We start from the raw sequence: 14,109 nt of genomic DNA, 5'->3' as shown, positions 1-14,109 counted from the left end.
AAATTATGTTGGTGGCATTCAATAGGTGACAGAAAGAGGTGTTACTGTTTTATGAAATATTGATGAGTAACCAGTTGGTTTCTACATCAAAAGTGGTATTGGCATGGGCAGTTGCAGTTACTGTAGGTGGAATTTCTGTAGCAGTAGGATAGTTCTCCAACTTTAATTCCAAGCCTCACATCAAAGATGTAGTTACAGCCTGGGAAGAAATGCTGCAGGTTAGGATTGTTTTGTTTAGGCCAGGACTCTGTAACTGCAATCAAACTGGGGGAGTCAGTTTTGAAAAATGTATTTATTTGATCAGGTTTCTTCCTGATGCTTTTGCCATTAATCAGGCACAGGAAATAGGGGACAGCTGAGTAAGACTGGGAATGGCTAGCATAGGTTATATTCCTGGTTTTAGTTCTGTGTTGGACCAAACTAAAAGTGGGAAAATTACAGAAGTAAATTTGAAATTGGTGATTATTAGGAAATAGAGGTGGAATATAGTAGGTGGTGGAGATGGTAAGGGTGATTGAGGTGAAAGGTAAAAAAATGGTTTTTGCCTGTGTGTGTGTGTGTGTGGGGGGGGGGGGGTGAGTGGCTATGAGTGAGTAATCAAACGGAAAGAATTGTGTGGAGAAGATAGGAGATGTAGTCATGGAAGCTTGGAGTTGGTCTTTGTGTAAAAGTGCCAGTTTATCTTCTTGACAGTAATACGGTTTCTTGGAGATAAATGAATGAATTGGCAGTAACAGAGACTAGAGCTAGAGTATACTCAGATTAAAGAATACATATATTTTTAGCTAGGTTAGAGATGGAGTAGCATGGCTGCAGTTACTGAACGACTTTAGAGCATAACTGTGTCATTATACCATCCTAATGATTATCAGCAGAATGGAGTTTTACTTGGTTGTTAAAGACTTAGACTGAAGACCATAGTTACAGTCTTTAAAATACTCATGCTAAGACGGTTATTTGCTGGCCAATTATTGAAGAGATTTGGTTGCTTTTGTAAGCTGTATTGAAGATTGTGGATTTTGGAGCAAGAGTTGCGCATAAGAATTTTGTCAACATAAAGAGTTGAGTGAGTTTGGTAAATAAGGAGAATAATGGGGTTCTCAGAACTGAGCCTTGTAAGGAGCAGTGGAGATGGTTCTCATTCCATCACTACAGAAGTTAGGAGTAAATAAGTTCTTTTGAGTGAGATAGTTGGGGAATCGTGATAAAAAAATGAGGCTGAATCCAAGATTTTGAACTTTGCTAAAAGGGTGATGATTTATACTTTCATAGCCACATTTTAATTAGAGAGTATGTATCTGTGAGAATATGCCCAGTCCTGGATATATGTTCACAATCACAAACTTAATTGTTTATGTTTGTCCATAAAGATGCTGTTTGAATAATGGACAGAGACTAGTGATAGATCTGTAATGTTGGGCTTCTGTGTTCAGGAGTAACAAAGATGAGAATCACACAGTCAGTGTATGTTTGAATTTGGAGGAGCACTCCATTTGTGAGGAAAAGATTGAAAACAAGTGGCAGCAATTTTGAGATACTACACACATCTTTAATGAAAATATCTTGATAAATATTAAAGAAATCACTGAAAAATGTTATACATTTGGGCTAATGGCAGTGCAAAAACAAGGTGAAATATTTGTACAGCCAGTCACTGGTATCACTTACTTTTTGCCACATGTAGTACAGATAATGAAGTACATTTTGCAAGCTATGTACCTACAGGACTAAAATATGTATTACAAAATATAAGTTACCAGTCAGGCAAACCGATGCATGGATTGTTCCGACAAAGCGTATGCATCCATCTTATGGGGATGATGCCTTTACATTTTGTTGCATGTGTAAGTTTTTTTTTTTGAAAGAGCTGATTGATATGAACAACTAACTGATGTTGTTAGAACCTAGATGTCAGGATGAGTTTTTAAATGTATCATAATTCAGGACCAAGTTACGTGAACCTGGAGTTTTATATGACTAGTATATGTCTTTAAGACATAAAGGTGTTAATCCCATGCACACAATATGCATTTTGATTGGTTTTAAGGAAGTGCATATGTGCTGCAGTACTACTACTACTACTATTGAGTGTTTCAGTCTGATGAAACCTTGAAAGGTGAAAGTTTACTTATTGCCCGCAAACATTATATATATATATATATATACATGTGTGTGTGTGTGTGTGTGTGTGTGTGTGTATATATATATATATATATATATATATATATGTGTGTGTGTGTGTGTGTGTATGTGTTTGCATGTATATATATGTGCATATGTAAATGTGTATGTGTATACATATATATATATATATATATATATATATATATATATATATATGTATAGTTGCAGTGTGTAAGAGGAGACATTTTTTCTTTGTTTTACAACCTGTCAGCTGCTGTAATGGGGCTTACTTTCTTCGACTATGCCGCTTCTTCAGACAATAAAACAGAATAAGACCAAGTAAAAACCAAACAGTTAACTAGAAAAATCAAGACAAAAACAACAAAGTACAGATAATAATAAAATGAAACAGCTTTTGTGATAGGTAAATCCGGTTTTGAAGGGTCTTTATTCTGTTTTATGGTGTGAAGAAGCAGCATAGTCTGTGAAAGCACTTGCCTGAATAAACTTTTTTGATATATTCTGCCGTGGTGGTCTGAGCTTCTGTCAAGTCATAATGGGGAATTTTTTCTTTCCCCACTGTTGTACTATCGCAGAATTGGAATATATATAGTTAGCACTGGGAGTGGGTTGCTGGGGGGGGGGGTATCTTGCCCCCTTTACAAAAAATAATGTGTTTTTTTCTCTTTTGATTTGGTTCACTTTAGAACAATCAATGTTTTTTGTTAGTATCATGTTTGTCTGATTGGCAACCTATATTCTGAAGTTGTTTCTACATTACTGATAGTGTATCCTTTTATTCCCCTTTCTATTAACAGTAAAAAATGTGATGCAGAACGATGCATTAAAAATGCCAAAAAGTTAAAGCACAAAGCTGATGCCATGGAAATGGTAAGTTGTTCACTCCACATAAAATGCAGACTTTTCATCTTCCATTCCACTGCTGACCCATTTTATTGAAATGTCATGCTTTTTTCCCAAATTATTTATTTTAATACTTGAAAAAAATCAACAAATATTAAATGAAATGTGATGCTTTTTAACCTTGGTGCCCTTCTGAGCCTCAAATACATCAACTCTTTGTTATGCATTTCTCCCTTTAAGCAGAGCCTAAACTTGCAAGATAATGTTAATTGTAGCAGGTTTTTGTTTGCCAGTGCAAATTCATTAATTGGTGTTTACTTCTGGTGGTTCAAAGGGGGTATATGTTTCAAATCTCTAATCTACAGGGTGCTCAGTTATTTTTGTAGTACTGTCCCTAATATCCTCAGAAATGCATTTAGTAGATGGTTATAAGTCTCATTATTTATTTTTTATTTTAGATTTAGTAATTGGGTAGATGGACTGGTCCTGTGACCCTTTTCAGTCATAGTCCATGTTGCAATTTTTATAGTTACAGGTAGAAACTAGTTAATGCATGCCTATTGCAGTGTAGTTTTGAACAAACTACAAAGTGTTAATTGGTTGCATAGTTTGTCATTTGCACATACAGGCCAAATAAAATATACAAAACTCATCCAGTAAAAGTCCTAGACATTTTTGCACTAAGTGGAAACAGAAAACTACCAATTATTTGCAGATTTCAAAGTCTTCCATTGTACGTGCTTTGATACTTGACAACAGAGTTAATAAATTATTATCCATCTGAGTAGGTATGAGATGGCTGTATACAAATGTATGCATTTACAGTCAGCTCATTTATAAATTTTCAAAAAGTGTGGCTATAGTTAGTTTAGAATACTATTTTTGAATGCATCTTATTTGATGACATGCATTATGTGGAACTACTTATCCACTGGCTCTGTAACTACATTTGTTGAGTCATTTATGAGAGTTGTAAGACTGTTTTTCTTCTAAGGTTGGTGAAGCTAGTTTCATTTCTGAGTGTAATAAAGAGAAGATTCCAATTGAAAGAAAGTAGTTTATAAAAACACTTTCCCCCCATGTTTTTTTAATGAATTGTAGCTTAACAAGAGGAACTGACCCACAAGCAGTGTCCCTTAGGTCATAAGTGTGCGTTTTTAGGCAAAGTTTACTATTAATGCAGGAACAGAGAATGTACTTCAAAAATAGTCTCAGTCCCTGCAGTCTTGAAAGAAAAACATGCCCAAAATCTTTCCACTGTTATTAGTATATGATTTATAATGGGGACAAAGTCCCCTCACAGTCTCCATGGACCCTATACACTTTTCAAAAAATGGTTGAGGCTACTGTGACTAGTTTTGAGAAAATATTTTGCACACTAGTTTCGCAACCAAGTAACCTATTTTGTGACACTGATGTCACTGAGCTTAGAGCTTCAGTAGGTAAATATCCAGTGCCCACTAGGTGTCTTCCATGTAGAGACTCATGGGAATTTTTATCTAAAATAAATCAAATATGTTGTCAAGAGAGCTACCCCTTCTTAACGCTTGATGTAAAAGACCTTTATACTTGTATCCCACATGAAATTGGATTGGAATGGTTTGTGGATATTTTAGATATGTGTACTATCCCCCAAGATAAAAGAAATAGCTATGAAATGTTGTTGGATATGGTTTTAAAAACATTTATTTGGTTTGATGGACAATTATATCTGCAAAAATGTGGTTTGGCAATGGGGGGCGGCATGTGGGGGCCTCTGTGCAAAAATTGTAATGTTACAATGGAAGAAGAATATCTTGTTCAAGTCAGAATTGATCAAAGGATGTGTATTTTATACCTGATTTTTGGATGATATTTTTATCTTGTGGAAGGATAAGGTCGAAAAAATTCCACAATTCATGGAATTCTTAAATCAGAGTACTAATTTTTTTGAAATTTACTAGTGAGATGAGTCCGGAAAAAATAACATATTTGGGCATCCTTTTGATTAACAACAGCAGAGAAAGAAGATTCATCTCAAAAATGCATAGGAAATCCATGTATTCAAACACATTTTTACACTTCTCAAGTTGTCACCCCCTCAGAAGAAATGTGTAATCAAGGGACAGTTGGTTCAAGCAGCCCAGATGAATTCTAGGAGGGATGACTTTATTGAGGAGGTTCATAATTTAAGTGTAATGTTCCAAAGGGAGGGGTTATCCTTTATACTTCTTCAGTGATATCATGGGTGAAGTAATTAAGAAGAGAGACAGACATCACTTTTCACCAATATTAGGTGACACTGAAACCAGACATCTTCAGAGCAATAATCCCACTGAAGAAGAAACAAATTAGATTGGTAGTTCAGAAGATTAAACTTGTCCAAAGGAAGATGACTGTTTCCATTCCACATTTATTACATTGTATAAAATGCACTCTGGTAAATTAAAGTGGATATTAGAGAAGAACTGGAACATCATAAAGGATGATATAGGACTTGTAAACCACCTGGGACATTGTACAAAGATTGTTTATAGGAGAAACGTTAATCTTAAAAATGTTCTCGAAAAAGCAGATGCAGGCTTAAAATGTTGGTTAGGAATGAGAACGTGGGGCATGTAAATTTTGTAAATCGATGCTTGTTTCAAATGAAGTGATTATTAACATTCGAGTACATATAAATGGTAATTTTAGTTGCAACACCGAAGGTGTTGTTCATGCAGCAATGTGTAATTTGTGTCAATGTTACTATATTTGGAAAACTGAGAGGAAAATCAAGGAGAGGGTGTATGAACACCTATACGAAATCAAGAAAAGGAAAGACACTAATGATTTATTTAAGCATACATTACATTTCACAACACATTCATTCATGTTTCTAGTACTAGAGAAAGTGGAATGTGACCCACGTGGAGGACCATGGTCATTAATATTGGAGAAGTGTGGCAGCTTTATTTGGGAGCAAATCATAACCCTGGTCTCAGTGACATGCTTTCTTTAGCATGTGTATTAAAGCTAAAATCAATAACTAGATGAGTGAACCTGTTTAAACTATTTGCAAGTAAAATCTTCCATCATATGTTTAATATTCATTAGATGTGACATGGCTTGATTTTACAGGTCACAACGGAGGGAGTGTTTTGTCATATGATTTATGATTGGTTAAATACAGTTCTGGCTTGGAATGACTTCATCTGAGGAAGTTTTTAATGGTAAAACTGAAAGCGTTTATTGTTTCTGGATCATATTAAAGAAGTCTTTTAAGATTTTATTGCCTCTTATTTGGACTTTCAAGATAGAAGTGGGTTTTTTGGTCGTTTAGGCCAGCCATTTCTCAGTTTGTCTTCGATGTAGTAAAAGCCAGTGCCACCTGTCTCCCTACAGTATGGATGAGCCAGCTCTCACGCCCATCTTCCTTGGCCAGTTCCTACACTCATCAAATCCACTAATGTAATTCACCTACTTTGATGTAATCAAGACTTTCTCCCTCTTAAACCATGGACCTGAGTTATTGTATTGTTTGTTGGTGTGTTGTTTCATTTGCTAAACTCCATATTTTTTTTGATTATCTGGCTTTGAAATTGGAGGTGTATGGAGTTATCCGGCATTGTACCATCTGTTTGTTTTTCTTTTTTTGCTCATTTTCTAAGTGTAGTAATTGCTCCCTGGTTTCCTGGGGGGGGGGGGGGGGGCATTTCCACGCTTGTTTGTCTGTTCATTTGTAAAGAGCTTTAAGCTTGTTGGTGAACAGTATTTTTTTTTTTTTTTTTTTGGTGAGGTTCTGGCGTGCAATTTATTTTGTAAGCCTAGGAAAGAATTTGTAAATGAGGTAAGTAGTTTTTGTTCTGTAAGAACATATTTCCAGTTAATTTGTACTTCTGTGTTTTTCTGGGTTCTTGGGTGGAAGATGACCAGGGAAGGAGAGTTGTTTTTTGTTTAGGAATGCAATGGTAAATGTGATAGGGCAGCAGTCACTAAGAGAGGGAGGGAGGATAGCCACCTTTCAGATTATTTTGGGATTATCGGTATGCTTAAGGTCTAGAAGAGTAGTTTCCAGTCTTTTTTTAGGTCAATTTTGTGTCTTTCTGTATTAGCTCATTCAGTCCTGCCTATACTGGTAACACAGGAATAAAAGTCTAACTACGGGCCAAGAAACTTGAGTCTGAGTACTGACTTGGGCCCCTGACAGCACAGGTTGGTAGGTCAGGCAGGTCAGTCCTGGGGTGGCTGAGGAGGGAGGTGCGGCGGTTGTTGAGGCATATCCACACAGTTCAGTTTCCATGGTACAGACCAGGAAAAAATGTATGGTGCCACCCTAGGGAGATAGGTAGGGCATCCTGATTTTGTCAGCCCCTTGTGGATGTGAGTGGGCTGTAAATGGAAATGCCTATTGCATGCTTTACCCTTGGGATGTTACTAGATGTATGCTGGGGCAGAGAGAAAAAAATAAGTAAAGACCCTCCCTTGGCAGCACATTGACAATACCTCAGGATGCTGTTATCTCCTTGCTTTCACTGAACATAGTAGGAATAATTCTAGGGAAGATTTATCTGTTCATTATAAGCAGCAATTGAGACCAGGCATTAGGAGCAGCTGATTAGAATTATGAGGGAGACAAAAATAGCTCCAAAAAGAAGGAAAACTCAGTAGTTCATTCCATGCTGAGCAGCAGGAAACGAACTTCCTTGATTTCTGAAGATTTAAAACCAGAAAACCACTTGCTTCTGGAGAAGTTTGATGCCAAATGCTCTGTTGTATATGCTTACCCCAAAATGGGATATATATATATATATATATATATATATATATATATATATATATATATATATATATATATAAAACATTGTATTATTAATATAAATATGCCTAATATTTCATAATCTTGCGAACTTTCTTCAGTAAATCTAATCCCATATATCTCCCAGTGATAATTTTACTTGCATGCCTGCCATATCATGTCAGCTGTGAGCTGCTCTCTTGCACAGTGATGCAAGCCTTTCCATTATTGACAGATGAGTCTGGATATTAGAACAACTCATATGCTGGATCTAGTAATATCCACTTCTGGATATTAATAACTTGTACCTAAACAGTTATATCTGTGGATTTGTTTTTCATTCACAATTTCTTTAATTATCATTTTTTGTCTTAACACCAACTGCTTGCAAAGGTCCCTCCCATCATCACTCTTTCACATTCAGTGTTTTAATTATTAATTCAAATAAGGAAGATTTCCTTTAATTTTCATAACCTTGTACATACCTTTCAGTTACTCAAGATCTTTAAAACCACAGTGATGGTTTCAGTGCATCAAATCATGCCAGTCTCCATATGGTGCTGTTGTTTCTCAGTACCTTTACTGGGTTAGTGGCATTAATAAGCAACTATTACTAATATCAATAACTGAGAGAGGAAAAAATGTGTAGATAGAAGTGTGCATGCTACCCACCTCCTTTTTATGTTGATTTTGCTACAGTCATGTACATGCATGCATGAGTGAATCACTTATTGTCAAGACCACAAGATTTTACTGTTTAATTTTGGAATTGACTAGCCATGGAAGGTCTGAATAAGTCCGTATGTAATATACGATGAAAGTGCTTAACTTCTGTGCATTTTGGTGTAATTAAATGAATGCAGTTATATTATCCCGGATGCACTTGTGATCTTTTCCTGTACTGGCTTCCTGTTCCTGGATTTTCTTTTGGTAAAGCAGCGAGAGTAAGAAAACCATACATGATGCATGTCAGACAGCAAGACTTTCTGACTTATAATGTATGTGATTTCTTATTTTTCTTTTAATGCAGAGTAGGAAAGATCAGAGAGGAGGTAAATATGTGATAACATTAAAAGTAATTTTTTCATAGGAATGAGAACTGAAGTCAAGCAAACCACAAAACTATAAAACTGTAGTTGAGTGAGCCAAGCAAGGATCCAGACACAGGGTTAGCACTTTCGTTCTAATTAATTTTTACCAGAACTTCTTTGGAAAACAAATTAAAAACTAAACCAACACTGCACTCTTAAAATACAAATAGAAGGATCATGTGAAGTACACAACCAATAAAATCAAGAAAAAAGATAGGTATGTCAATGACATTTCAGACCTAAATAAAATAATCTTCTTAAAGTACTCACATACACAACAACACAAATGAAAAACGTGAATTAAGAAACAACAAACATCTGTTTGATAAAGTAATCTATGCAATGAAATATTCAGAAACAGCAGCACTAACCCTTGTACCTCATCCTTGCTTGGCTCACTTGCCTCGACTACACTTTTAACATTTTTCACAAGTTTTCATAAGGTTTGCAGGAGCATTTGGATAATTAATAAATTTATTTTATTTGGTTTATCTTGCAATTGATTTGGCTATAACCAGATGCAATACTATGCTAAATATTTCTCAGGTGAGGTTATAAATGCTAATTAACATGTTACTCTGACAGGCTAATTGTTTTCAGACTTACTCGTGGTAAGAGAAAGAATTACACTGTGTGAATCATAATTGCATTTAAATAGTTGAAGCTTATTCATTCATTTTTTTCTTACTTTATACATATGATACAACATATGAGTACATGTCAGTACTTAAGAGATGTGACTGTACAGTGAATTTTAACTGATTCTGGGTCAATATGTCTCAAATCTCTGACGTATTGAAAAAAAAAATAAGTAAGAGAATAGTTTTAAAAGCCAAGTGAGGGGAAACTTGCACAGAGACAAGAAATTATTTTTAAACAAATCTATATTCTTTACTTATTGTTCAAGACATGTATGCATAGTGATAGGTACTGCTACTTATGAAAAGTCTTCACTAGCAAGAGGAGAAAAAAGGGATGCAGATGTTTCAAAACATCCATAAAAGGTAAAAAACATGCAGAACTTGACTTCTAAGTTCTGGGCAGAAAAAAAAAGACAAGATTAAGAGTCTGAAACATGGTGCAGGTAAAAGCTAGAGAGTTGCTACCATTTTAGAGATTGTACAAAGTTTTAATTGAAGCTATGCTTTTATATCGGATAAACCACATGGTTATTCATATATATTCCATATAGTCGAACATTCATAATGTATGGTTTTACTGTTGGCAGAAATTATTGAATAATCATATGATTGTTTTGCTACCATTACTTTGTGGGAGGTTGCAGAACAGCATGGAGAAGTAATGTGACCTTTCCCCACTGTTGTATAATCTCACAGTTTATATATATATATATATATATATATATATATATATATATATCTAAAATTAACCGCACTCAAAAAATTGAACGTAGAGAAGAAATTTTAACTAAGAAATGAACTTCGTGACAATAAAAGCATTCAATAAAATAGTAAATAACACCAACAACTCTTGTAGAACTTTAGCGCTTTCGTCTTATTTATTATCAAGACTTCTTAGTTTATATATATATATATATATATATATATATATATATATATATATATATATATATATATATATATATATATATAGTTAACACACACACACACACACACAAAAAAGTCCCTTTGGGATCAATAGTTTGATGATTACTTTTTTGGTACTTTGATGTTATGAAATACGTCTACCATCATTGACTACAGTAACAGTAAGTTTTAATTTTTTGTTAAAGTTAAACTCTGAGCAGGTACACAAGACAAACTGTTACATTGCTAGGATTTCAAACAATTGCAGAGAATTACAGCAGTAGCCAAGTAAATTAATTTTATTTATTCATTTTATTTATTTAATCTTATTCCTTACCTTACACTGATAGTTTGTCAGCCCTTCTCCCTGTGGAGGCGGGATCCATAAGTTCCTGGTTAATCCTGTTGTGGCTGCTCTCTACTTTATTCTCCCTATCTGCTATTCCCACCCCCTGATTATCTTCATTAGTCAGCCCCCTCCTAGGGTGTCATCTTTAACTCATTCACACCGGAGCAGCTCAGGAAAAGCTGCCTGCTTAATTCCACCATAGGAACAACAGTGCAGCCTGAGCTCATTTTCAGAAAATCCATGTGTAAAACCATACAGAAAACAAATGTTCATAACTCTTTAACTATAAGAGCTAGACTAAAAATGTAAACGTGAAAGTTGTTAAGCAGACACTGACCTTTCCAACAGTGTAAATGTTGATAGTGTATATCAGTCATTATTAAATATTTGGCAAGGAATGCTGATATTGTGCATAATTTTTACCTTTTTGGAAAAACAAAGCACAATATCTTGGTCAATGTAGCATGCAGACCCATACAATTTGAATGTAATTTGTTAATATGAATGTCAGCTTTAAAATTATACCTTAACCATTCATGTGTGATGTTCATTTCTTGAGATATTCACAGAAATATGATTGATATATTATTCTTCATAATTGATAAATAAACAAAGCATAATATCTCATCACCTGTAACAGACAGAGCCTACATATCAGTGTAGAAGTTGTGCATCTGAATGTCAGCTTCAAAATGATGCATCATTTGTGTGATCACCATGCTCCCTTGCAAAGATAAGGGCATTATAATAAAAAGTATTGTAAATGTATAATTTTCATAATCGTACAAGACTAAACAAACTGTGATATCTGTACATGTGTAGAATGCACAGACACAGTTCTTTTACCATGTTGTAAGGAGTAACACTGTCTTCAAAATGAGGTATTACTTGTCACACTGACATGCTCCCTTAACCATAATTTCCATAACCTAATTCCAAACAAACTTTGATATCTGCCTATGAGTACAACATACAGGCACCATTCTTTTACCATGTTAGAACTATAAATAATCTTTTCAAAATGAGGTATTACTTAACACATTCAGATGCTCCATTGCAAAGTTATTTACCAAAATATGAAAAGAAAATCATAATTTCCATAACCTAAGTCCGAAACAAACATTGATGTCTGCACATGTGTACAACATACAGGCCCAATTATTTTACCATGTTAGAACTATAAATAATCTTTTCAAAATGACGTATTACTTAGCACATTCAGATGCACCCTTTCAAAGTTATTTAGCAAAATAAGAAAAAAAATCATAATTTCCATAACCTAAGTCCGAAACAAACTTTGATATCTGCACATGTGTCAAACATACAGGCACAATTCTTTTACCATGTTAGAACCAGCAATACTGTCTTCAAAATGAGATATTACTTGGCACATTCAGGTGCTCCCTTTCAAAGTTATTTACCAAAATATGAAAAAAATCATAATTTCCATAACCTAAGTCCGAAACAAACATTGATGTCTGCACATGTGTACAACATACAGGCCCAATTATTTTACCAGGTTAGAACTATAAATAATCTTTTCAAAATGACGTATTACTTAGCACATTCAGATGCACCCTTGCAAAGTTATTTAGCAAAATATGAAAAAAAATCATAATTTCCATAACCTAAGTCCAAAACAAACTTTGATATCTGCACATGTGTCAAACATACAGGCACAATTCTTTTACCATGTTAGAACCAGCAATACTGTCTTCAAAATGAGATATTACTTGGCACATTCAGGTGCTCCCTTTCAAAGTTATTTACCAAAATATGAAAAAAATCATAATTTCCATAACCGTAAGTACCAAACAAACTTTGATATCTGCACATGTGCCAAACATACAGGCACAATTATTTTACTATGTTGGAACCAGCAATACTTTCTTCAAAATGAGATATTACTTGGCACATTCAGATGCTCCCTTGCAAATTTATTTACCCAAAGATGAAAAAAATCATAATTTCCATAAGAGTCGTTTGCCAAGCTCAGAGAAATGAATTTTACACAACACATTTCATAATAGTGTTTTACTTACTATATTCGTCCGACTTGGTCATGGGTGTTTTCCATTCTTCTCACAAGCTGCATGTTAGCAATCTTGCATGGCTCTCCTCATGCCATTGTGGACGTTGGCCAAGAACAACGCAATGCCCTCCTCAGTTAGGTGAATGCCATCCATTCTGAACAGTTGAACATCTTCCGTGGTGATGCCAAAGACAGAAGACAGTCTTACCTTATCTAAAATAAAGCATGGGTGGACACTGACAAGGGTGCACAGCCAGGGCACATGTAGAGAGAAAAAGCAGGGTAAGGACCAACGCTCCACTAATATGCCAACGGACAGGCATGGGGCTCCAGATGTTGGTTATCTGTAGTGTCCCATAGCTGTGCTGGCTGCCCACTCAGACTGCTGATACCACTATGGTCTCATAACCTCCTTCAGTGTCAGCATATGCCCCCCATGATGCACCCACCAACACGAGAAGTTGGCATAAATCTCTGAAGAGAAACCTTCCTGACCTTGGTGCAAAAGGGCTTGGCCAGTACCTGACAAGGGGGCACAGAAAGGGCACATGTAAATTCCCTCAAAATGAACTACAGACAATGTATGCAGATGCATCACCCTATCTCCCAAGAGATATATATATATATATAGGAAAAACATCAGAGGTTTTGGAGGAGAGCTAGTTGATGAAGAATGGAGGGAGTGGCTTGCAATGCCTTCAAATAGAGAAAAAACACAATCTGGCTTGTGCATTCGTCAAAGTGATAACGACTTCTACTTATGTGAGTAACAGTGACAGCAGCTGAGACTTTTACCAGAAAGTGATAATAACTCACTGTTGTATTGTAACTGCACTTATTGCTAGCATGATAATGACCTTCCTTTCAGTACTGCAAAGTTATGCATGCTCAGACAAAGGTGATAATTGCTGCACATAACCTGTTGACTAGGCATTCATTATATTACCTTGTGCAGCTGTTGTGTAACACAGACTCATTATCAGTAAGGAGAACACCTGAGTAATTCAGTAAAATAGTATAACACTTACATATTACTGAGTCCTTCCTCCCACATAAATTCCACACTTGAATGACAAAGCCAGGAAAAATGCACAAAAAATATGGTAGCTCCATGCTGGTTGTCAACAAGTGATAACTTTTATCTCTCATGCAACTACTAATCACAAATAGAATAATACAAGCAGAAGTGATTTCTTGTCTGCTTATTTTACATTACACTATTAATTAATCAGTGGTGTATCTGATGTCTTATATGCATTTCTGTGCTGTATTCTAAGTAATATAACCATATGTAATGCAACATTACCATCAATAAACCCTTCAGCAGCCCTTCCAAGTATGCAGAA

At 35.2% G+C, this 14,109-nt stretch overlaps 1 protein-coding gene across 1 annotated transcript in view; it reads left to right on the top strand.

Annotated features, from left to right (window-relative positions):
- Positions 1–14,109, top strand: part of LOC122792791 (AF4/FMR2 family member 1-like) — a 1,648,712-nt gene that overhangs the window by 1,125,560 nt on the left and 509,043 nt on the right. Inside the window, exon 12 of the mRNA XM_044060361.1 lies at positions 2,943–3,015. Coding sequence (XP_043916296.1) covers positions 2,943–3,015 — 73 coding nt within the window. The remainder of the gene's footprint in view (positions 1–2,942; positions 3,016–14,109) is intronic.

This window comes from Protopterus annectens, chromosome 2.part0, assembly GCF_019279795.1.
Source record: "Protopterus annectens isolate FY-2018-M chromosome 2.part0, PAN1.0, whole genome shotgun sequence".
Classification (NCBI taxonomy): Eukaryota; Metazoa; Chordata; order Ceratodontiformes; family Protopteridae; genus Protopterus; species Protopterus annectens.
The sequence above is the reverse complement of the archived record's forward strand: the minus strand, read 5'-3'. Positions and strand labels throughout refer to the sequence as shown.